This window comes from Mytilus californianus, unplaced genomic scaffold, assembly GCF_021869535.1.
Source record: "Mytilus californianus isolate M0D057914Y unplaced genomic scaffold, xbMytCali1.0.p SCAF_18, whole genome shotgun sequence".
Lineage (NCBI taxonomy): Eukaryota > Metazoa > Mollusca > Bivalvia > Mytilida > Mytilidae > Mytilus > Mytilus californianus.
Genome location: NW_026262666.1, coordinates 3,264,178 through 3,292,161, shown reverse-complemented (window position 1 = coordinate 3,292,161; position 27,984 = coordinate 3,264,178). Strand labels below are relative to the sequence as shown.

At 31.1% G+C, this 27,984-nt stretch overlaps 1 protein-coding gene across 1 annotated transcript; it reads right to left on the bottom strand.

The window, feature by feature from the left end:
• LOC127726574 (steroid 17-alpha-hydroxylase/17,20 lyase-like) lies at positions 1-27,984 on the bottom strand. Its single transcript, XM_052233990.1, has 11 exons — positions 27,741-27,984; positions 11,900-12,048; positions 10,871-10,948; positions 9,569-9,667; positions 8,886-8,979; positions 6,241-6,396; positions 4,502-4,713; positions 4,064-4,192; positions 3,061-3,165; positions 1,547-1,681; positions 1-409 (listed from the first exon to the last, which is right to left on the bottom strand). The coding sequence occupies exons 2-11, from the start codon at positions 12,045-12,047 to the stop codon at positions 57-59; spliced, it is 1,509 nt and encodes a 502-aa protein (XP_052089950.1). The 5' UTR covers position 12,048; positions 27,741-27,984; the 3' UTR covers positions 1-56.

Here is a 27,984-nt window from a genome sequence, read left to right as displayed (position 1 = left end):
TTATATTTTCAATGTTTATTTCACTTATAGCTTCATCAGTAAAAATTAATTCATCGTCATGTATTTTTTCTGTCTTTAGCAATGATTTTGAACGGAGCAGGTTGCGTATTACTACTAGATCCGCCTAATTCTAATTGGAGGTTGGTTCCTTCAGGTAAAGTAATCTTGAACCTTTGCATAATCGTTGCAAACATCAAATGAAGTTCTGGTTTAGCAACAACTTCACCTAGACACACACGTCTCCCTGCAGAGAATGGTAACCAGCTTTCCGGTGTCATACTAAGCTTTCCGTTTTCGTCGAGGAAGCGTGTAGGATCAAATTTCTCCACGTCTTTCCAGTAGTTAGGATCATGATGAAGTGCCCAGTGATTAATCATAACCACTGTATCCTTTGGAACATCATAACCTCCTGAAAAACATAAAACTATAGTCATATGTGCAGTAATTTTGAGATAGAGATGAAATTTTACTTTAAATGAATTTTTGTGCAAAAATCTCATTCTTTTCTCGTCGATATTGATAACTGAAAATTTCAACTATAACAACATTCTTTCAAAATAAAAACTCAGCCAACTAACTTGTATAATAACGCTGATACTTACTCAGCTGTAGCTATGGAATTGTAACTCAATATCCTCTGCCTATGATATGGTTCTAAATTAGAACTAGACTTTTTATCTGAGTAATTCTCCGTTAAAACGGTTCAAAGTGTTTTCTTGTACGACTGTTGAATATACAATTTGTGTTAAACTGTTGCCGAATCGAAACGGAATAGATAACGTAGTAATGATGTCACAAGTTTGAGAAAAATATGCCAGCTACTTTTATGGAGGACAATCATTTATTCAAATATAGCAAATTTATCGTCTTCTGACATTCTTTTAACGAGAAGACTGAAAGATTTATTATTAATTTACTAATAAGAAAAAGATTCTGTAAATAATAACATAATCAGTTGGTTTCCTTCCTCTTTAAACAATAACGTTACAGTATCCGTTTCATTGATCAATGAAAGGTCTTTACTTTTTAAAGGATTAATTATTTGTTTTACTTTTTGGGGAAATGGCTCCTTATAAAAACCTCAACTTTCACAATCAAATTATTTAAACTATTTCTAGTTTTACATAAAATAAAATTGGTTTCTTATGAGAGTGTACCCCCTGCTTGTGGTGATTGAAGGTTTGGTTTCTGTTCATGTCTAACAACAGACAGAGTTACATGTATTTCATTTTTTTAATCAACTTATTGATGAACTGTGTGTGAACCTAGAATTATCCATTATCTAAATTTAATATTGTTAGAATTGTAATGATAAGACAAAGACTATTGCGCTAAATGAAGTCACAGATATAGGAACATAGTTTATCATAAATCATTACAGTTTATCATAATTATTCATATTGTCCAAAATAAAATAAATGCAGCATACCACAAGATGCAATAAGTAATATATTCGGCGGCTGCAACTGCATAATCAAAATATAAGTAGTCTCTAAATTAGAAAGGTAAGAGACCACTTAAAAGTCTGATTGATTTCAATACTCACCAACTCTTGTATCACACATTGTACTATGAGGAAGACCTACGGGAACAACTGTACCAAGTCTCATGGCTTCATGCAAGGTGGCCTCTGTATAACTGAGATTTGCTCTGTCTTTGACCGTCGGTAGTCTATCTTTTCCTAACAAAAATTGACATAGAAACACATATTTAAATTTGTCAGAGAAATGTTAACTACATGTGATATATGAAAATAAGGAGATGAGGTATGATTGCAATGAGACAACTATCCAGCAAAGTTCAAATGAAGTTGATGTAAGCAATTATAGGCAACCGTACAGTCTTCAACAATGAGAGAAACCCATACCGTATAGTCGGCTATAAGAGGCCCCGACAAGAAAAAATATGGAACATTTCAATTGAAAAAAACTAACGGCCTAATCCTTAACAAAACAATTTACGAAAACAAATATGACAGACGTGAACCAACGACAACCACTGAACTACTGTCTCCTGACTTTGACTTTAAAAAATGTGGCGGGGTTACACCTTTTACTCCCATAAATAAACTATTGTCAGTTGTCAATTGATAGTTCTCTAGTACAGATATGATAAATGTTAAGTGTTATCTTCGTCCGTCTTAACGTCAGTCCGTCCGTCCAAACGTCGGTTTTATTATATTCCCTTGTTCAATATACCATAAGAGTTATAAGTTCGTTCCAAAAGATAAATGACTTAGAACAAATTTTCCTTTTGATAATTTTAATTAAGTTATGGATAACGGTTATGATTGTAGTGCTCCCTTTCTTAAAATATACTCTTTTTTTATTTAACAACATTGAATATGATGTTTTTGAAATTTTACTAGCAGTAAATGTAGTACTGTATTATTATTTTTAACAAAATACTTTTGGTGTCATAACATTTTCAGACACTTTCCAAACATCAATTATCAATGTATTTAATGAACTAACAGTTTATCTTTTATCCTCTGTCACATAGCTATAAAATCAGGTTAAACCCAGCATTTTCTTTGGAAAATGGATGTTTCAAGTCAGGAATATAAAGGTTTTTGTCTATTCATTCCGTTGGATGATAAAGTCGCGTGTTTGGCTTTTTCAGCTTTTATTGAATTCACTCTCTTTTGCATTTACCTTGGACTTCGGTATTTTTGTTAATTTATTTTCTTCTTCACTTAAATACATGTATTGAATTTCGTTTCACTGCAACTATATATTACATTCGGCAAGAATCATTACATTTCCAGGACAAATGTATGGTGACAGAATGAAAAATATTTATCATTGGTTATGTTCAAAATTGGTAGGACGTGGAATAATGAGATGATAAAATAAGGTTTTACAAACTTGCAAAGCTTACATCTATTGAGAAAATGAGAATAAAGAGAGATTGAATAAATCATGTAACATAAATTACACTTAATATATATTTTAGACAAAAAAAAACATATTAAGAGACCTAAAATAAAACATAGACCCTCCCCCCTAAAATACCCAAAAATGCTGTTCAAATGACACAAGCAGACATTAAAGTACTCACCAACTACTCTGTCTATTTCTTCCTGAACTTTACTCTGGATCTCTGGTAAACCAGCCATGTAACGTACAGCAAAGTACAACGTTATTCTTGATGTGTCAATGCCAGCTATAAAAAAACACATTGTTAGTGGTTCATTCAGTTTGTTATTATGTTGTTTATTGCATCACTGCCTTAAATTGGACTTGAGTGCTTACAAAATGTATAACCCAATCATATTCTCTATTTTCCTGTTCCAATCCAGACCCTGTAATCAATTGGTTGTCATTGGTTGTAACTTCCAGAATTGTTAAATGATACACGAGTGAATTTTTTTTTTTTTTTTGATATTTGTGAAATTGACATTTTAGATCAAGAATGAATCGTTTACACTTAAGTGACAATACTTGATCCATTTGTTCATTTATCAATGAGATTTAAACATGTTTTTGACGAATACAAATTATTTTCTGCTTTTACAATTTCAGGGGGCAAAATATATCAAATCAAACTTATAATTGTGTGAACTCATCAATTAGTACAGGAAAATAAAGAGTTCTATCCACCATTTTCTATTAAAAATGAAATGCCTATACCAAGCCAGGAATATAACAGTTGTTTCCATTCGTTTGATGTGTTTGAACTTTTGATTTTATCATTTGATAAGAATTTGCGTTTTGAGTTTTCCATGTAGATCGGTATTTTTGTTATTTTATTTTTTCAAATGAAAGAATCAGGTACACGCATTCATTGACATTTTTTAAATGTATTTGATAGATTTCTATGTCTGTAACACATGTTATGTTCTTTATTGTGTTAACCTTGCAATGAGTTTGTGAGTTTTTTCTCCCTGGCGTGACTTTAGGTGACCAACAACAATAAGAGACTTATTGCTTTGCTTTTTGTGTCGTCTAAGTGTGTGTAAGGATTTTATGTTATAGATTATGACACTATATTCATACTTTTGCAATAAATGTTGATCCAATACTTAGAAAAACCTTAATCTGCCATAGATTTTTGAATTCACCGTTAAATATATCCATAAGCGTTTGTCTAAGATGTGTGTCAGTTAACTGAGACAACATTTCCTCGTTCTCTTCCTGTTCCGCTTCTTTTCTTGCCAGTATCAATGAATCAGTAAAATCTCTTATTTTGTCTGAAATCATTAATGAGTTAATTTCAAGTTTAAACAATACATTGTAACAATTTATGGCAGTCAAGATTAGGGAGCTTATACAGATCTATTGAGAGAAAAACTATTCGATACGATGCATTTATTAATTACACAATTTTAACCTTTCTTTATGCTCTAGTAATATAAAGAAGTTCCTTTCCATCGCATTCAGTCATATAAAAAAATAAAGCTGTGGAAACAGTTCAATGAGACGCCATACAAAACATTATGCATAAAAACTGATCTTTAACAAAGAGCATTTGTAAAAACATATAAAACTTTCTGACATACCAGAATTAAAAGTTTTATCATGTTCGTTGAATTTCCTTTTGACTATAGAAACAAGTTCATCCGCCAATTTGGTAACTGTTCTGTACTTATTTGTTGTCCAGATTTTATACATGATTGGGAACATGTCTTCAACGAAACCCTTTCCTACCATTTCTGTTAATTCATGGTCAATTTTCATAAATTTCACAAATTCAGGATCATCTAACTCAACACTAAAAGATAAAAAAAGATGTTTTTAGAACCTGAACTTATTAAACTGCACTTGTCTAGATAATTTTTTTAATGAACTAACCCATCAAATATGCTAAACACTTTAGTCAGCAACATTCATACTAGACTAAAATAAATAAGCATTTTAAATGGCTTACATATAGTTAAAATTATACACAATTCAAATTTAAATGGATCTGTTTTTGTTTAAAAAAATGTAAGGATATATTAAAACTGTGAAATACCTAGTAGTGAACAGAATAAGTGAGGTTCGTGTTGCTCAGTTTTTTTGGTTTTCTATGTTGTGTTTTGATTACTGCTGTTTGTTTGTGTGTCTTTTTTTTTTATCATGGCATTGTCACTTTATTTTCGACTTATGAGTTCGAATGTCGCTTTGGTATCTTTCGCCTCTATTTTGACGTAATACAGACCGCCTAACTCACATGGGCTGAGAAATAAAACATGAATTAAACAACAGACTTAATAACGTTGTGTAAATACTTATAGGCTGACCAGAATGATTTGAACTATTGCTTACTAATTTTACATCTATTAAAATATGTCCCTACACAGGAAGTTGAATAACGTTGGTACTGCTCCTTTAGAACGAGGGTATAATACATATATTCTTCTTGCTGTGTTTTTTTTTGTATGATATTCCTGTAAATGGCCTATGATTGAAAATTACTTAAAGGTCATTACTGTTAAAAATATTTGAATTATAAACCAAGAAAAAATCTGAGGAGATGGCATGATTGCAAAATGTAGTAAAACGATAGGGGGCGTGTATTTTGTTTTGTGGTAAGTCAAACTTACTTATACTAATAAAACTCTATCTTTTTTATGCTGAACTGAGCATCCGTAGCAGATGACAGCAATTAACCATTATAAGGTGATTTAGTTTGAATCACGAATTAATTCAAACTCAAATAATTTGTGGGAGTAATAGCAATAATTTACTAGTCTTATAACAATGGTAATTAAGTATATACCATTTTTAGGGTTTTATTTTCTTTCTTTTATTGGTACTTGTATGTTATTTCTCCATAATATTTAATCAGATGTCGCACTTGAAATTTTCCTTTTTTCAAATCTTTTTGTTTTTTTCATTCTGAAGCATGGATGAAGCCTACAATTGTCCTCTTTACATTCGACGTGAAAAATATCTACTAGATGGCATAATGTTCGGATTTAAAAAATGAAGCAATATTTCACAGATTTTTCGTTTATTTAATTTTAAATTCAAAATAATGTGTTTTAATATTTAAATTGTTTTTGTATTCATATTGCATTTTGATAACTTAGCCTGGATCCACTATGCGTTGTTATGTTTATCACAATTACTGACAGAAATTTTTTTTCAAGGCGAGCTTAAACATCCATCCAGTTATCTTTTCCAATTCTTGTATTGACCTGACTGCGGATTAAAATCACAGTCTCCTCCACTCGTGACAAGTTCACATCCACGAGACCACTATGTGCGGAGCTGAGGTATAACAAAATTCAACTCTTATAAATTCATTGCTTACCTTTCTCCGAAACACACAGCATTAAGAATATTGAACACCATTAGATCTATGTAATTTTCTGGATTAAATGCTCCGGTTTCTTTGGCCATTAAGGGCAAACATTTGTTCATTGACTCATGCAGAACGTCCTCGAAATGACTTCCAACCATATATTGCCTACAAAAACAGTTTCCTTGTTTTTATTTGAATAATAATAATTTCAATTATTAGCAGCAATGCATTTTGACTTGGATGGAAAGTTGTCTCATTGGCACTCATACCACATCTTCTTATATCTATTTTTATGTTTTCGCGTGTGTTAAAGCGATTCGGGCACAACATGTTTGCAAGTGTTTTTTTTGTTGTTTTGTTTTGTAGTTATCTTGTTTAATATATAGCATGTCGGGTATAATACCTTATACGGGTATGTAGGATATAGCATACTAATGTTCCCGCCAATATAATTGTTTGTTTACATAATATCAATTTGTTTAACCGGGTCATTGACTTTTCCACTGAATGAGTTACAAATCATGATGGACTTCTACGTGTGTACAGTTTACCGAGAACACATGTTTTACAACGAAGATTTTCACAGGTTGCTTGAAACAGATGTCGTCTAACTTTTTCTCCCTATACATGTGATTACACTTTCAGACCATGATATAAAGTATTTATTCTATGCTCAGATTAACGATTATTTATTTCTGTCCTATGAAAAGAGTGTTTGAAATACCGTTACCATTTTAAAGCAACAAAGATTTCAGACATTCGTTCACGAGACAGCAACTAAGCGACACAAAAACCTAAAAGATATTTTTGTACGTGCAATCGGATTCAGGAGGCTCAGTTATTGCATAGTTTAGAAAAGGTAAAAATTTCGTAAAATGTCCTGACAATTATTTTATTTTTGGCACAGAATAAAATCTTATGATATCTAACTTATTTCTGACCTTGCAAAGATGATTTGAAATCACTAAAAGGTGGACCAAGTGCTACATCATTCACTATCAGTTTTGTAAGTGTGAATAATTATGTCTCTGTAATCTTGAAATTGGTTTAAGAGAATAAAATGTCATTCATCATCAACTTTTTTATTTCCTAGCCCTAGGCTTACAACATGTTTGCAAAGGGTCAACAGTTACTGTGACTTCGAATGAATATCAACAATACAAACGCATTTTCTTTCTATTCTTTTTATTTCTTTTGTGCGTAGTGATTTTGTTATCTCGTTATATAGGAGAGGTGAAAGTATCCGTAAAATGCTCTGACAAATCTTTTATTTTTGGCACAGAATAAATGTTATGATACCTTACCTATTTAAAACCTTGCAAATATCATTGAAATACACTTCAAGGACGAACAAAACGTTTTCAAGTGTTACCACATGCATAGATCATTGCGCTATACTTGTTTTAGTGTAAATAATTATTATCTCTGTGCTGGGTAATTAGTTTATGAGAATATAATTTCATTCATCCTCAACTTTGTATTTTCTAGTCCTAGGCTTACAACATGTTTGCAAAGGAACAACTGTGACTTCGAATGAATATCAATGATACAAGCGCATTTTCTGTTTTTATCTTTTTATTTCTTTTGTGCGTGGTTTTTTTGTGTCATGACCTTATACACCACTATCAATATTTTTCTTTACTATTGATAATTAGACGTATACGAGTATAAATAGAAAAAAAAAACAATTGGCAAATGGGGGAGTACGTGGGGTGGGACAGCATGAATTATTCATCAACAGACGACCGGTTTCCAAGTCTATTTGTATGATAAATGTTTCCAAATGCTGAATAAGACTTATTCTAATGTAATTACTTTGATAACAGGTCAAGACGAAGAGTCAACACAACCAGTGCAGATAACTACTGAGTCTGACCTTATTCCCATGTGTTTGATGTTTGCAACGCTTGAAATTCACAGGAATTTATGTACCTAACTCTCAGTGATTTATAAAAGTGTATTGTTTTGGAAAGGCATAAGAACACACAATACGACAATTCATAGATCATATATAATAATGTAATCCATTGTTTTCAAGGTTGTTATTATTTTCAAAGAACTCAAAATGGTCTGGACAATGGACATATCAGTATTAATTTCACCACGTGAAATGAATGCACAGGTTCAGTCCATAACAATGAATTAAAACTGTTATTTAATTTGACAAGACGCAAAAAAAGATGGATACTGAATCTGTTTTGTGATATCAAATATCATAATCTGGAAAGTCTGCTATTTGTACGAAACAAATGAGTACCTTACCCTTCGAAACCTCCTGGATCATCCAGAATTATGATGGGGTTCGTGTTGCTCAGTCTTTAGTAGACTGTTGTTTTTCTTTTCTCCATTCTTCTTTTATTTTCTTGGCGTTATCAGTTTATCTTTGACTTATGAGTTTGAATGTCCATTTTCTGCCACTTTTATACAAAATTGTTAGACTTAATTATGAATATTTCCTCCTTTGCTTTCTATTTGTTTATGAAAAAAAATTGCTATCTTTCAATTTTTTCATATCTTTTATTCAATTAAAGGTTATGATACATTGGTCATTCGATAAACCAAATCATTCTACGTTAAACTACAATAAAGATAATATCTATAAGACAGGGAACATAAAAAACTATTTGACAAGAAAGAATAAATCAAAGTTCTACCTTAATGCCTTTCCCGCAATCTTTCTGTGCAGTTTCCATGTTGGTGTATAATTCGCAAAAGCAATACTTTTACCTCCCTCGGTGAACCTGTCAACTTCAATGAAGGAATTTTATTTTATACAAATACTTATATCACACAAAACTAAACATCTTTCGATACATTATATAGTTGCATCTTTAATTGGTTCCGGCAAAGTGGAAAATTATTACTTTTATCAAAAAATGAAACTGTTTAATGTTAACATTTATACAGAGATTGTATGACTCACTTGTCAATTCTTATCTTACACATTAATGACCAATTTCCAATTACTGATGGTTATTCCCATTTAGCTTTTTGCAAAATTTGGCAAGGGATTATGTAGCACAAACTCTCATTGAAAAATGGAATATTATAAAGGTACCGGTATTGAATAAATATCTCATTCAGTGTTCATAATTTCTTTAAAAAAATATTTATATTACTACTGGTAAATCGCTTTCGTACAAATGTTTATTATTAACTCGGTAAATAAATATTTGTCAAATCCATAAAGTTTGAGATACATATACAGTGAATTACCAAAACACTCGCAGTAACACAACACTTATATTTGAATTTCACATAATTATGCTACTTCCAACTGAATGACATCCTCAATAAAAAAAGTATATGCATATAACAGTATATAGTATTCTCATACCTGAATGAAAAAATGGCCTGTTTGCAAAGTCAGCTTTACTTTTGACCAATGCTTCTGTGACGCTGTTGATATCATTCAAAACAACCATCTGAAAAGGTCCTGTAAATAAAACAAGGTTCTGTGCATAAATGTGTTCTAACCTTATTAATATATCGTCATGACAGATAATGCAAGGGAAAGAAAAAGCAGATCATTTAATCAAATGGTACAGAGGGACGTCTGTCGTGCATATTAGAAATGCAATGTATATTGAGAACAAAGTAAAACAGGAAAGCAACCAACATAGATATATGAAACAGTTCCAGACATACATAAAACATATATAAAACCGAAAGAAGCGGATTGACACCACTAAAGAGTTAGAGATCACTACACTCGAATTCAGTAGACTAGAGGTATGCCAATGTAGGCAAGTTTTCAAGAATGTTGAGAGATACGAAACAGAGAACTATCGGGCAATTGCTAGGTCGTGTATGGTTCAGATTATGTTGAGTATGGTTCAGACTAGGTCGAGCATGATTCAGGCTTGGTCGAGAATGGTTGAAACTTGGTCGAGTATGGTTCAGACACTAATTAAATGGTTAAGTACTGGTCGAGCAAAGGTCAAGTGCACGTTCACACTGTTAATATTAATAAGATGTGGTATGAGTGCCAATGAGACTACTTTCCATCCAAGTCACAATGTATAAAAGATAACAATTATAGGTAAAAGTATGATTAAGTAGGTTGAGTATGGTTCAGACTAACAGTAATACGTTATATATTGATGTCAGACCAATTCAGACTGGTCGATTAAAAATCAGTACAGTCCAGTACAGATTTAGACCATTTCAGACTTTAATTGGTTTGTAGTGATATAGAGGAAAACTAAATAAAGTATACATTAAATGTTACACCACTGTCCCAAGTGAGAGTTGGACGCTCACAAATATGGTTAATCCTACCATATGCTTTATTTCCAAGGTAAGGAGCCTTTCATTCAGTGGTTGTCATTGGTTGTGTCTGGCACATTGTATTTTGTTTATTATAGTTGTTATAAACAAGGCATTTTGTTAATTCGATTCAGCCTTACAGATGGATATACGGTTTAGATTTTGATCATTGCTGAATGCCTTACAGTGAGCTATTTCTGCATTTATCCACGTCTTTTTGGCTATGTGGATAATAGTACATATCAGAACAAATCTCCATATTTTATAGGTATACAAATGTATATGAATTTCTCTCTCAACAGCTGCTTCATAAATGACAATGACTTTAGCCTTGCATTCAAGCTCTTGATATTACTGACATTTTACGTACCTAGACTAACAGTGAAGACGGGTCCATATTTCTTTGTATATTTTTCAAATACTTCATGCAGAAATGTAGCGTGGGCAGCTGAAATTAATTGAAATCATACAATGATATTCTGTTATACATATACTGGCTTATACAAAAGCTTGAGCAAAGATCTATTTACAGACACTACTTCTGATTCATATACTTTACAAATTGTTTGTTGATAGAGGATAAGTTGTATTTTCATTTATGATTTTGTTTTTTAAAAACAAAATTACCGGAATATACATATACCCGGGTAGTTATAACCTAGGTTTATAAAACCACGTTTAATCCACCATTTTCTGCATAAGAAAATGCCTTGACCACGTCACCTTGACAGTTGTTTTTCTTTCGTTTGATGTGTTTGAGTTTTTGATTTTAACATTTGATAAGGGATTTTCCGATTTCAATTTTCCATGGAGTTTGGTATTTTTGTTAGTTTACTCTTTAAACAATAACATAATTTGACGAAGTTCAAATCAAAACCTAGGCTAAGAACTGGACAGATTATAATAGCTGTGCGTCCTCTAATAAAAACAATAAGGTTTGCAGGTAGGCAAATAAATTAGCTTATAACAAGTTTTGAGCTGGTTTAAACAGATATGACTGACTGACTGACTGTTAAAAAATTTAAGAAAAGTCTTAATGGTAGAAACTAACAAATAGTGCCGTTTTGGCAGTTGTTATCAAATAGTTCGTTTCTATATATGTTGGCGTTTGTTTTTATTCCACTTCAGTAGTTCCTGTTGTTCCTTTGTTTTCCTCTTACAGTTCATGTGTTTCCCTCAGTTTAGTTTGTAACCCGGGTTTGTTGTCTCTCAATCGATTCATGACTTTTGAACACCGGTATACTACTGTTGCCTTTATTAGGTTACCAGAAGCATTTGTATTTGTTGAAAGGCCTTAAATGTCAGAAGAGACCTGATATAGACATCATTTATCTAATAACTATAAAGCGTATATAATATCTTTAAAACTTCCAATCAGAGGCCAGTAAAATGATATTACCTTCATAACTTCCAATCAAAGGCCAGCAAAATGGTCCTGGAGGAAGATTATATTTCCATCTTTGTCTGAGCTTGTATACAACAAGTAAAACTAGTAATCCAATTAGAACTGTCTGCACATTTAACGTTGATAAAACTGAGTACAACATTCTTAAAAATATGAAAATGCCAAAACAGAAATAATAATTATAATGATCAAAATACTTGAAGGATTCATGTTGCTGATTCTTCTTTTTTCATATAAAGAATATATTCTTAGTTTTAGTATGTTTGTCTTTTTGTCCCTTTTGGATAGTTTTTCACTGTTCCTTTGGGGTTTTCTTTTTTTTCTACTTAAAAATTTCTTAATAAACAAAATAATAAAACATGCAAAATAAAATCAATCACAAGTTACTACTAGTAATTTTTTTAACCATTTATTCATTTCACCAATTCAAATTCAAATTCGCATAGCAGTTGGTGCTTACATATCAGTAGGCATAGACCCTATCTTCTTATTCGGTCTCGCCCTTTGTAGAGTTCATGCGGTTCCCTCAAGTTTTATTTGCAACCCTGATTTGTCTCTTCTTAATTAGTTTATGAGGTTTGAACATCGGTAGTCCTCTGTGAATATTGGGTTTATTTTTTTTATCATGCATACTATCATTTTTTAATACAGCACACAGTACGAACTAAGGGTCTCATAAAGCAAAATTAACATCCGGGTCATGTGAGTATTTGTTTGATTGGGATGTATACCACACCATCTTTATATTGATCTACACCTATTCTAGGGGTCACGGAGTATGGACTGTGAATATAACTTAAAAATAGTTACAAGCACCAACGTATTCTATAAAAAGGTTCGATTTGAGTTTCCTTGGTTAGACTGACAAAACATTGGTAATCTTGAAACACATTGACTTTCTCTAATGAAATTGATTTATTTTTATTTTTTAATGTTCAAGTTAAGTGAAAACCTTTTCTATCTCGTCACCTATAGAAAATAAAGAAGACAGCGATTGTTACACTTATATTGATGCCTTAAATTAACATTTTTCTGAGATAACAAATCAATAGACCGCTTTTGAGTTATATGTCCCTCACCGGATAGGTTCGTCAAGTATGCGCGAATTTATGACGTCATTTACCAGATAGAGGGTATCCCTGCACTATTAAAGTTCATCAAACGTCTTCGTGATCGTCATAATGGAGGATATACTACCAATAATGTTTGTTCCGTAGGTACTTAATCACAATTCCTTAATGACAGCAGTGCTGATTATCTATTCCAAGAATCTAATTTGCCGACAAATTCGTGCAATATAGCATCATATTTTTTTTCGACCAATCGCTCAACATGGGAACGGAAGAGATGACACCCCTAAACGCACATATGATGTTCACGCAAACCAAAGTCTTTTGTCAGAAATGCAACGAACTCGAAAGTTATCTATTATTTATTTTACAGTATGTGGTTTGTATTTTGTTGTAATTTATTATCCAGTCTAAATCATATTATAGACCCATACTTTCTATATGTCTTATGATATATACAAGGAACGATAAAATTTTTAATAAGTTACTTATTAAAAACAAGTTTCTTTGTTTACATTTAAAATGACGTCATAACTAAAATCCCTAACAACAGGACCAACATCGGAAACGTTTAGTATTTCAGTTTCTTTTTCAACAGATTCTGGAGTTAGAATATGCTTGAATTGAAAAAATGATGTATACGGACTTCGTCCCCTTTCACAGGTAACACCTGCTTCATATTATAACAATAGTTAGAAATGTACATGCCAATGGGTCGTCAATATTCATCTTTTGTTAAGAGGTCTGTGAAAATTGTGTACTGACGTTTTTGTATAATCATTGGGAATAAACCCATGTCCTTAGCATATCGGAATTAAGATGTTACAACCTGTACAAATTGTATATAGATATAAGAAGATGTGGTAAGAGTGCCAATGAGACAACTCTCCATCCAAGTCACATTTTGTAAAAGAAAAACCATTATAGGTCAAAGTACGGACTTCAACACGAAGCCTTGGATCACACCGAACAGCAAGCTATAAAGGGCTCCAAAAATGACTAGTGTTAAACCATTCAAGCGGGAAAACCAACGGTCTAATCTATATAAAAAACGAGAAACGAGAAACATTTATGAACAACATCAACAAACGACAACTTCTGAACATCAGGTTCCTGACTAAGGACAGGTGCAAACAAATGAAGAGGGTTTAAACTTTTAAATAGGTACAAACCTTCACTCTTACCCGAAAAAATAGTGTAACATCACAACATACAAAGACACACTATAAAATGTCAATTGAAATGACTTAACTCAATCAAAAGACATATTAACACAAGTGAACATACACTGAACGAATAAATTTGATCTATGACACAATGTAAAAAAATAAGGGGTGAATAAATAAAGGCAACAGTAGTATACCGCTGTGAGATGTTAAATAATTTCAGAAATTCATCTATACTCTTGAACAAATAACCTTGCCGCCATAATAATACACACAGGTAAAAGAAAGTAATTTTGTTGTAAGGTATACAGTATAAATTGAGAACGGAAATATTTTGAGACTTAAATCAACTAAAACACATCCCAGGGATTTAGTATTATAACGTCATGGACAGTCAAAGAAGACACGACTTGTTAAATGCCAAAAATAAAAGTATCGACAGGCTGTAGAATAGTTAGGAGTTAACCTCTATATAGACAAAATGAACAAAATTCAAATATAGTTATATTTTAATTTGCTGATGACAAAATCGATATGTGTGCCAATGTAAACCATATTCAAAGATCTAATTACAAAATTTGTAAGATAACCTTTACTGATAAGTTTGTTTAAAGGTTCGATGAGTTTACACGGATCACATAGTGATTTCCGCGCTTTTAGTACAATATTATCGTAAAATGTAGGATGTGAAATACCATTTTTAATAAGTTTTCTACAGGTACAGCCAAATTTACGAATCAAATATTTGTATGTATGAAAAAATTTAGTAAACGTTTTGAGTAATTTATGGTAACGAAATCCCTGACTTAATAAGTTACTAGTGACGCATTGATTACGTTCGTTAAAATCTATGACATCACTACACACACGGGCATAACGATTGAGTTGGGATATATAAACATCGTATGATGGAGGCAAAGGAACATCGCCGTCTAAAAAAGGAAAATTAACAATAGGGAATGAAAAATCGTCACTTTTGTCGTAAATTTTAGTATGGAGTTTCCCTATAGAAATTAAAATGTCTCAATCTAGAAAAGGACAACTACTGCTGTTTATGTTAGAAGTAAAAAAAAATGTAGTTAAAGTTAGTTCCTTTGGGTAAATTTCGTTGTATATTTAGAGAACTCTGGATTATTTGAATGAGATATAACGAGTCCAGAACCAATCCTATATATACCAATACATATTCTTAGTATTAGATTTTATTTCATAATCTATTTTGTTCAATTCAATATTTTATCATAAATATTTGTTGTTTTTTAAGGTGTTTCGGTTAAGGTTTAACTACCAAGTCTTTTCCTCATCAGGTATCCTTGAATGAGATATAACGAGTCCAGAACCAATCCTATATATACCAATACATATTCTTAGTATTAGATTTTATTTCATAATCTATTTTGTTCAATTCAATATTTTATCATAAATATTTGTTGTTTTTTAAGGTGTTTCGGTTACGGTTTAACTAACAAGGCTTTTCCTCATCAGGTATCCCAAGCCTCTAACTAATAAACTAATCAGTTTCAAAAGGAAAGTTCAAAGCATCCATACGCATAGAATTTAAATATTCTGCATACAGGGATACGACACCTGGTAACTTTGTATTGATGTATTGTACTCTAAATTCAATCAGTTTATGTTTTGATATAACTACTGTCTTTTATGTTGTGATTTATCCTATAACTTGGAGGATGTAAGTAGATCCTTCAAGTTTTTGTGTCTTTTATATGCTATGATCGGAGGTTTTGGAAACATAGTTTTTGTGCTATCATTTTGTTCAATTAGGTGCCAATGTTTTTTTATTGCTTTATTAAGTCCATTGAAGGAAGGATTAAATTTGGTGGCTAAAACTAATGGAGGCATTGCTCTTTTGTTTTTAAGCTTGTACCTTAGACAATCTTTTCTTTCCCTATGCAATGCCTTTGTTATTATGGGGTTTATATCCTTTTCCGAGTATCCCCTATGGAGAAGTTTTGTTTTGAAAGTTTCAATTTCTTTTAGTGTATCATTTTTGTTATTTGATGATCTCATAAACCGCAATATTTCTGCAGCAATAAATCCATTGAACACCGATGATGGGTGAGCTGACGTTCTTTCAAGATACTGAAAGTTATCAGTAGGTTTACGGTATAGTTTTACGTCTAATATATTATGATTAAGGAATCTGTTTCCTTTAAAAATTGTGACGTCAAGGAATTGAATGCTAGTATGTGATATTTCATGCGTAAATTTTATTAACGGGTGTATATTATTAGCAATGTTAAATAATTCAGTAAGATTATCTTGACTAGAATTAAAAAGAATGAATCCATCATCTCTGTATATAGATAACAGTGCTAAGTTATCTTTAAAAGGAAATATATCAAGAATATTCGTTATAATTTCAAACATTCTGAAATCAGCCAGGGATGGGCTCATTGGGGCTCTCATTGGGATTCCACATGTCTGTCTGAATATCAAGTTATTAAATTCAAATTCATTATTGCATAGAATAAATTGAAGTATTCTTAAGAAGTCCTTTTTTGGTGGTAGAGGTATTTCATGTTTATTACGACATATTTTGTACCATGCTCTGTCAACTGCTTGCAGTATTTCATCGTGGGTTAAGGAATTGTACATACTAGTTATATCAAAAGTGCACATAATTATGTCATCCGGTGCCCTTATTTGTTCTATTTTGTTAATAAATGAAGTTGTGTCCTGTGTATAATTCCATAATTGGCTAACTACTGGTTTTAGGAAGTAGTCTATAAATTGACCAATTTTTTCAAGTGGACTATTGCATATTGATACAATTGGTCTCCTAGGAATATCAATATTTTTAAGGAAATCTTTGTTAGTTTTGATTTTTTCTCTATCTTCATGGTTAATTTTGTGAATTTTAGGCAACATATAGAATCGTCCGACTCGTATATTGGCATTATTGGCTAGGTATTTATATGTTATATTGTCGATATATTCTTTCTTGTGTAGTTGTTTGATCATTTTTTGAATAGTTTCGGATATTTTGTTCGTATTAAATTCATGATTTTGCTCATAGCATATACTGTTGTTCAGGAAGTTCAGTGTTTGTTTAATATATAGATTTTTATCCAGAACAACAGTAGATGAATTTTTGTCAGCTTTCTTAATAATTATATTATTATTTGAACGTAAGGTTTTGAGTGCCGCTCTCTCATGTTTAGAAAGATTATTTCTAACTTTGTTTATTTTTAGTCTGCATATTTCCATCTTTGTGGCAAATAGATAATTTTCTATTGTGTTGTTTGCTAAAGAGGGTTTGAATCCCGATTTGATTCTAAAAGGATGATTGGTGTCCGCATTAGATTTTTCACTAAAGTGATATTTGCATCGCATTTTTCTGCCTAGTTCGTCAAAATCTCGTAAGAGATTTTGTTTAATGTATTTTACATCAGGACTGGGAATAAATTTTAATCCCTTTGCAAGAACTAATATTTCATAGTTTGTGAGATTTTCACGTGAAAACACTTCTATATAGTTTAAAGCTTTTCTTACATTTTCATGAAAGTTTTTTGTGCGTTTAAGATGGCCTTTGTTATTATTATGTATACGGAGTTTACTTTTGTATTTTATTAATCGTTTTGTCTGATCCCTTTTCCTGAGAGATCTTTTTCTATTACTCATAGTAATATATTTGTTTAAATTTCTTGTGTGACAAAACTACTTTGTTTGTTTGTATAATTATTTCAACTCTAATTGAGAGATGAAATGAATATATATAACATTCAACTCTATTTGAGAGATGAACTGTATTTTACTAATTCTACTCTATTTGAGAGATGAATTGATTTGTATTTTGTTTAAATCTATTTCAAAAATTATACATTGTATATGTAAACTCTGTTGAAGTGTTTGTTCACTTTAATGAGATATAACGAGTCCAGAACCAATCCTATATATACCAATACATATTCTTAGTATTAGATTTTATTTCATAATCTATTTTGTTGAATTCAATATTTTAGCTATTAATTAAAAGATCGCTTAAGAAATTATACTTAAAATTGCAATCATTTAATTTCGTATGGTTTTAGCAATGAGCATTATAATCGTACTATCTAGGTACAAATATTCTATAAATTATAGTTCGTTAGTATATTGATTATCTACAACATCTTTACTAAAATCACGTAACTTTACAAATATCATACACACGTAGCATGATTGTTATCAATAGATTATACACATGACTACGCAAGGGCAAACAGAGCAATTTCATCAACAACCCTTATCTTTACACGAATAGATTATATCTGTCTCACAATTACCTCTATTTATTTTTAGAATGATAATATTAATATCGTAATTTAATAGTATTGTCTAAATCATTACTTATTTATATAAAGGAATTTAATTAGCATTAGAATTTATCTTACTAGTTTAATAACAATTAAGTGTTAAATCATTATTTAATAAAATACACACATATGACAAGAGTTAGATGGTTCGATGACGTAGTAACTGATCTACACTAATTACGGAACAACCAATCAGATTGAGAATACAAATGACGAACTTTATTGTTTGTTACGAGTGACGTGGGAACATTGGAATATCCAATCAGAATCTAAGTCTTAGACTAATGTATGCACGTGGTAATTCTTTGTGTATATTTGCAGTACACATTGATTGCCGCAGAAGTGAACAAACACTTCAACAGAGTTTACATATACAATGTATAATTTTTGAAATAGATTTAAACAAAATACAAATCAATTCATCTCTCAAATAGAGTAGAATTAGTAAAATACAGTTCATCTCTCAAATAGAGTTGAATGTTATATATATTCATTTCATCTCTCAATTAGAGTTGAAATAATTATACAAACAAACAAAGTAGTTTTGTCACAAAAGAAATTTAAACAAATATATTACTATGAGTAATAGAAAAAGATCTCTCAGGAAAAGGGATCAGACAAAACGATTAATAAAATACAAAAGTAAACTCCGTATACATAATAATAACAAAGGCCATCTTAAACGCACAAAAAACTTTCATGAAAATGTAAGAAAAGCTTTAAACTATATAGAAGTGTTTTCACGTGAAAATCTCACAAACTATGAAATATTAGTTCTTGCAAAGGGATTAAAATTTATTCCCAGTCCTGATGTAAAATACATTAAACAAAATCTCTTACGAGATTTTGACGAACTAGGCAGAAAAATGCGATGCAAATATCACTTTAGTGAAAAATCTAATGCGGACACCAATCATCCTTTTAGAATCAAATCGGGATTCAAACCCTCTTTAGCAAACAACACAATAGAAAATTATCTATTTGCCACAAAGATGGAAATATGCAGACTAAAAATAAACAAAGTTAGAAATAATCTTTCTAAACATGAGAGAGCGGCACTCAAAACCTTACGTTCAAATAATAATATAATTATTAAGAAAGCTGACAAAAATTCATCTACTGTTGTTCTGGATAAAAATCCATATATTAAACAAACACTGAACTTCCTGAACAACAGTATATGCTATGAGCAAATTCATGAATTTAATACGAAAACAAAATATCCGAAACTATTCAAAAAATTATCAAACAACTACACAAGAAAGAATATATCGACGATATAACATATAAATACCTAGCCAATAATGCCAATATACGAGTGGGACGACTCTATATGTTGCCTAAAATTCACAAAATTAACCATGAAGATAGAGAAAAAATCAAAACTAACAAAGATTTCCTTAAAAATATTGATATTCCTGGGAGACCAATTGTATCATTATGCAATAGTCCACTTGAAAAAATTGGTCAATTTATAGACTACTTCCTAAAACCAGTAGTTAGCCAATTATGGACTTATACACAGGACACAACCTCATTTATTAACAAAATAGAACAAATAAGGGCACCGGATGACATAATTATGTGCACTTTTGATATAACTAGTATGTACAATTCCTTAACTCACGATGAAATACTGCAAGCAGTTGACAGAGCATGGTACAAAATATGTCGTAATAAACATGAAATACCTCTACCACCAAAAAAAGGACTTCTTAAGAATACTTCAATTCATTCTATGCAATAATGAATTTGAATTTAATAACTTGATATTCAGACATGTCAACGTATATTTGTTCCGCCTAACAGAAGTTCCACTGGAAACTTTATTATAAACAATGTCATAATATCGAATATCTGTTCCTGTTGGAACAAATATTCTATACCATTTATTCCGTTAGGAACATATACTGTAATATTTATTCCAGTGGAAATAATATTCCAGAATATTTTTTCCATTTGGAACTAATATTATGAAGGAACTTCTATTTCGTGACAGACAGACATGTGGAATCCCAATGGGAGCCCCAATGAGCCCATCCCTGGCTGATTTCAGAATGTTTGAAATTATAACGAATATTCTTGATATATTTCCTTTTAAAGATAACTTAGCACTGTTATCTATATACAGAGATGATGGATTCATTCTTTTTAATTCTAGTCAAGATAATCTTACTGAATTATTTAACATTGCTAATAATATACACCCGTTAATAAAATTTACGCATGAAATATCACACACTAGCATTCAATTCCTTGACGTCACAATTTTTAAAGGAAACAGATTCCTTAATCATAATATATTAGACGTAAAACTATACCGTAAACCTACTGATAACTTTCAGTATCTTGAAAGAACGTCAGCTCACCCATCATCGGTGTTCAATGGATTTATTACTGCAGAAATATTGCGGTTTATGAGATCATCAAATAACAAAAATGATACACTAAAAGAAATTGAAACTTTCAAAACAAAACTTCTCCATAGGGGATACTCGGAAAAGGATATAAACCCCATAATAACAAAGGCATTGCATAGGGAAAGAAAAGATTGTCTAAGGTACAAGCTTAAAAACAAAAGAGCAATGCCTCCATTAGTTTTAGCCACCGAATTTAATCCTTCCTTCAATGGACTTGATAAAGCAATAAAAAAACATTGGCACCTAATTGAACAAAATGATAGCACAAAAACTATGTTTCCAAAACCTCCGATCATAGCATATAAAAGACACAAAAACTTGAAGGATCTACTTACATCCTCCAAGTTATAGGATAAATCACAACATAAAAGACAGTAGTTATATCAAAACATAAACTGATTGAATTTAGAGTACAATACATCAATACAAAGTTACCAGGTGTCGTATCCCTGTATGCAGAATATTTAAATTCTATGCGTATGGATGCTTTGAACTTTCCTTTTGAAACTGATTATTTTATTAGTTAGAGGCTTGGGATACCTGATGAGGAAAAGCCTTGGTAGTTAAACCTTAACCGAAACACCTTAAAAAACAACAAATATTTATGATAAAATATTGAATTGAACAAAATAGATTATGAAATAAAATCTAATACTAAGAATATGTATTGGTATATATAGGATTGGTTCTGGACTCGTTATATCTCATTCAAGTTTATACGAGGCCTCCGCCTCAATCACGTTGTTCCAAACCTTCGTATTATCTTGTCTCTGGACATGCGTAATCGCCATATATGTATTTAATACATATTTCTTAAAACATTATAAGAAATAAATGCATTAATAAATGCTATTATTGTATAACAAGGTATTTACAAATATGCCATTATTAAAGTCTGTGGAATTTGTTTCGGAATATATAATCTTCAAATTCATTACGTACAGACAATTTACATGCGAACTTATCATTCTTACAACCATTATCACAGGAAACTTACATTCGACATGGGTAACTATTATTCAGTTTCTAATAGCATCACACCTTTACTTCATACAAAATAGTACGAAGCGCATCGAATTTGATTATCTGTAGGGAAAGACCACCTGAACATTGTAACAAATGTATAGTATTGTTTATAACTATAACGATCTTCGTTATTTCAAATCCAAATAGTTAGACCAACCCCAATAATGGGGCATTGAAATTTACAATCTTAATATTAACCAATGAAAATTAATATTTTTAGGAAAGTTTTTCTAAAAATTTAACATATAAAATTGCTATAAACACTTATTTCTTCACAAACCTCGATAACGAGCTACAAATGCACAAATCTAAATTAAGTCTTGGCAAAAGGAAGATGAATAACAATTCTGAATCGGATACGGATATTGCTGACGCAATTAATGAAGGCATTAAAGATGAAATACCGTGTGGACAAATACCGAGTAACGTCAAAATCATACCAATTAACTTTGACTTTGATAACTTAGTAAATGAGAGCTGCAGCAGTGGTAACATAACGGATATTATCAATATTGACAAATGTATTGACAATATGGACAGTGCATTAGCTAAAAGGCACCCAATACTGACTCTACTAAGGGACATTAGAAGATTCGATAGGGACACCCTACCTGTTTACGCAAATATAAACAATGCTACGTTCTCGCCAAGATTTGGATCAGATGACGCAAGCACCTTCTTTAAATTGAAATTGCAGGAGTTCAATAGTACTGTAAAAATTAATTTCCGGGAATTCCTAACTGTATCAGTTAAAGAATATGCTGACAAGCTGACAGCTGAAGTTTAACAATACTGGCACCAGACATCAGCGGCAATAAACAACGGATCAAGCATTGTCCGTTTGAACGACAGAGTGAGGATCCTGAAAGAAAAATGGGCCGATCAATATAGACAAAGTGCTAACAAGGATCCAAAAGAACTGTCTGATCTTGACAGAATTAAGCAGGAACTACAGATACTTAAACAACAAACTGACAATACTAAACCAGCAAGTGAAATGGACTTGATGAAAAAGGAAATTGATGACCTTAAGAATGTTCTGGGTAACAGATACGGTCGTGGGAACCGTGGAAGAGGCCGCAGAAACTTCCGTAATAATTATTACTAAGACAAGTGCATTAATATTCTTACGTATTTCAGTGGAATTATGTGTTTTCAATGTTAAACAAAGTGTCTTTATAATACAAGATGGATATCAACTTTTATTCAACTATAAACGGATGTATTTTATTTGATTATTAAAACAGGTCTGATTACTTTGAATATTGTAGTTTTATCTTATTGATTAGAATTAATTATCACATAACTATATATTCATTAGGCATTTAAAAATCAAGGAAACTTTGAATTATTGTAGTTTAATAAGTTTGTTTTAATTGCTACTCATCAATTGACAGCTATTAATTAAAAGATCGCTTCAGAAATTATACTTAAAATTGCAATCATTTAATTTCGTATGGTTTTAGCAATGAGCATTATAATCGTACTATCTAGGTACAAATATTCTATAAATTATAGTTCGTTCGTATATTGATTATCTACAACATCTTTACTAAAATCACGTAACTTTACAAATATCATACACACGTAGCATGATTGTTATCAATAGATTATACACATGACTACGCAAGGGCAAACAGAGCAATTTCATCAACAACCCTTATCTTTACACGAATAGATTATATCTGTCTCACAATTACCTCTATTTATTTTTAGAATGATAATATTAATATCGTAATTTAATAGTATTGTCTAAATCATTACTTATTTATATAAAGGAATTTAATTAGCATTAGATTTTATCTTACTAGTTTAATAACAATTAAGTGTTAAATCATTATTTAATAAAATACACACATATGACAAGAGTTAGATGGTTCGATGACGTAGTAACTGATCTACACTAATTACGGAACAACCAATCAGATTGAGAATACAAATGACGAACTTTATTGTTTGTTACGAGTGACGTTGGAACATTGGAATATCCAATCAGAATCTAAGTCTTAGACTAATGTATGCACGTGGTAATTCTTTGTGTATATTTGCAGTACACATTGATTGCCGCAGAAGTGAACAAACACTTCAACAGAGTTTACATATACAATGTATAATTTTTGAAATAGATTTAAACAAAATACAAATCAATTCATCTCTCAAATAGAGTAGAATTAGTAAAATACAGTTCATCTCTCAAATAGAGTTGAATGTTATATATATTCATTTCATCTCTCAATTAGAGTTGAAATAATTATACAAACAAACAAAGTAGTTTTGTCACAAAAGAAATTTAAACAAATATATTACTATGAGTAATAGAAAAAGATCTCTCAGGAAAAGGGATCAGACAAAACGATTAATAAAATACAAAAGTAAACTCCGTATACATAATAATAACAAAGGCCATCTTAAACGCACAAAAAACTTTCATGAAAATGTAAGAAAAGCTTTAAACTATATAGAAGTGTTTTCACGTGAAAATCTCACAAACTATGAAATATTAGTTCTTGCAAAGGGATTAAAATTTATTCCCAGTCCTGATGTAAAATACATTAAACAAAATCTCTTACGAGATTTTGACGAACTAGGCAGAAAAATGCGATGCAAATATCACTTTAGTGAAAAATCTAATGCGGACACCAATCATCCTTTTAGAATCAAATCGGGATTCAAACCCTCTTTAGCAAACAACACAATAGAAAATTATCTATTTGCCACAAAGATGGAAATATGCAGACTAAAAATAAACAAAGTTAGAAATAATCTTTCTAAACATGAGAGAGCGGCACTCAAAACCTTACGTTCAAATAATAATATAATTATTAAGAAAGCTGACAAAAATTCATCTACTGTTGTTCTGGATAAAAATCCATATATTAAACAAACACTGAACTTCCTGAACAACAGTATATGCTATGAGCAAATTCATGAATTTAATACGAACAAAATATCCGGAACTATTCAAAAAATGATCAAACAACTACACAAGAAAGAATATATCGACGATATAACATATAAATACCTAGCCAATAATGCCAATATACGAGTGGGACGACTCTATATGTTGCCTAAAATTCACAAAATTAACCATGAAGATAGAGAAAAAATCAAACCTAACAATGATTTCCTTAAAAATATTGATATTCCTGGGAGACCAATTGTATCATTATGCAATAGTCCACTTGAAAAAATTGGTCAATTTATAGACTACTTCCTAAAACCAGTAGTTAGCCAATTATGGACTTATACACAGGACACAACCTCATTTATTAACAAAATAGAACAAATAAGGGCACCGGATGACATAATTATGTGCACTTTTGATATAACTAGTATGTACAATTCCTTAACTCACGATGAAATACTGCAAGCAGTTGACAGAGCATGGTACAAAATATGTCGTAATAAACATGAAATACCTCTACCACCAAAAAAGGACTTCTTAAGAATACTTCAATTCATTCTATGCAATAATGAATTTGAATTTAATAACTTGATATTCAGACATGTCAACGTATATTTGTTCCGCCTAACAGAAGTTCCACTGGAAACTTTATTATAAACAATGTCATAATATCTAATATCTGTTCCTGTTGGAACAAATATTCTATACCATTTATTCCGTTAGGAACATATACTGTAATATTTATTCCAGTGGAAATAATATTCCAGAATATTTTTTCCATTTGGAACTAATATTATGAAGGAACTTCTATTTCGTGACAGACAGACATGTGGAATCCCAATGGGAGCCCCAATGAGCCCATCCCTGGCTGATTTCAGAATGTTTGAAATTATAACGAATATTCTTGATATATTTCCTTTCAAAGATAACTTAGCACTGTTATCTATATACAGAGATGATGGATTCATTCTTTTTAATTCTAGTCAAGATAATCTTACTGAATTATTTAACATTGCTAATAATATACACCCGTTAATAAAATTTACGCATGAAATATCACACACTAGCATTCAATTCCTTGACGTCACAAATTTTAAAGGAAACAGATTCCTTAATCATAATATATTAGACGTAAAACTATACCGTAAACCTACTGATAACTTTCAGTATCTTGAAAGAACGTCAGCTCACCCATCATCGGTGTTCAATGGATTTATTACTGCAGAAATATTGCGGTTTATGAGATCATCAAATAACAAAAATGATACACTAAAAGAAATTGAAACTTTCAAAACAAAACTTCTCCATAGGGGATACTCGGAAAAGGATATAAACCCCATAATAACAAAGGCATTGCATAGGGAAAGAAAAGATTGTCTAAGGTACAAGCTTAAAAACAAAAGAGCAATGCCTCCATTAGTTTTAGCCACCAAATTTAATCCTTCCTTCAATGGACTTAATAAAGCAATAAAAAAACATTGGCACCTAATTGAACAAAATGATAGCACAAAAACTATGTTTCCAAAACCTCCGATCATAGCATATAAAAGACACAAAAACTTGAAGGATCTACTTACATCCTCCAAGTTATAGGATAAATCACAACATAAAAGACAGTAGTTATATCAAAACATAAACTGATTGAATTTAGAGTACAATACATCAATACAAAGTTACCAGGTGTCGTATCCCTGTATGCAGAATATTTAAATTCTATGCGTATGGATGCTTTGAACTTTCCTTTTGAAACTGATTATTTTATTAGTTAGAGGCTTGGGATACCTGATGAGGAAAAGCCTTGGTAGTTAAACCTTAACCGAAACACCTTAAAAAACAACAAATATTTATGATAAAATATTGAATTGAACAAAATAGATTATGAAATAAAATCTAATACTAAGAATATGTATTGGTATATATAGGATTGGTTCTGGACTCGTTATATCTCATTCAACGAAAAAATATCATCAAGATAACGGTAGGTATTGTTGAATGCATCAACCAAATGTAACAATGACGGGTCTTTACTGAGTTTGGTCATAAACTGAGATTCATAGCAACACAGTATGTCTGGTAGCTAAAAAAATATGTAAATGATGGATGGGGTATGATTTTTTTCTATGAAATATATGCAATGGTACGAATCTTTATTAAAATGAATACAATAATGAGGGAGGGTTTTAAACCACAGCCAAAAGTATGTATGTACACAAATATGTATGTTGAGCTTCCCCTTTTTCCATAAGAAATTTTATTGTTTATCATGTTGTACTAGCGTTTCCGTCAGGTCAACCTATAATTTTTAACAAACTTTAAGACAAATATACCAAGCTGCAAATCGCTAATAGTTTAGAAAATTCATGAATAAAGCTTATAGGGACTATTAATTACTTTCCTATCGGCACCGAATTCCCTGGTGGATGAATCTGATTAAAACAGAGATTTTGCTTAATCGAAGCCTTCAATCCGATTGCAAACAGATATAAATAAAACTGAAGAACTTGCTAACTATTGGTCATGCATCCATGCGCAAGAATAATGGTGACATGTCGGATTCCGATGACATGCATGCACATTGTTAACCATTAATCAGCACACTGCCAGCTAAAATATTATTCTGAGAAAAAGAATGGAAGATATGAGCCTCACTCGTAAACAAATGCAACTGGAGAATAATTTATACTTGTGGTCAGCACTTCAACGTTTTTATTAGGTTTTGGTTTTTAAAATATTTTGACCTTGGTCTTTACCGAATAGACAATAATTTTCAAAATGCGCAGTTGGTGCAACAGAATTGGTACCGTTTAAGTCAAAACATAGATTTGATTGATAAAAATCCGAAATCTGATTTGTCTTCAATTACAAAAGCACTCATCACAACTTTTTTCTAGTTAATGATTAACATACACTATATCAATTATTATACACTTACCTTTTTCTTCCAGACCTCACGACTCGTTGAGATATTTATTCGAAACTGAAGGAAGGTAAACTCTGTATGTTTGAATGAAGACGATACTTTGTAAGTTAAATTTCATCTGATATTTTCTGACTCAATCCAATCAAGTACTGCATTGCATGTTTATTGTGTAATTTACTGTTATCAAAACCTCACACTCGAGATAAACTAAAGAAACGACTATTGATTTACATTACATGTAACAAATGTAAATACA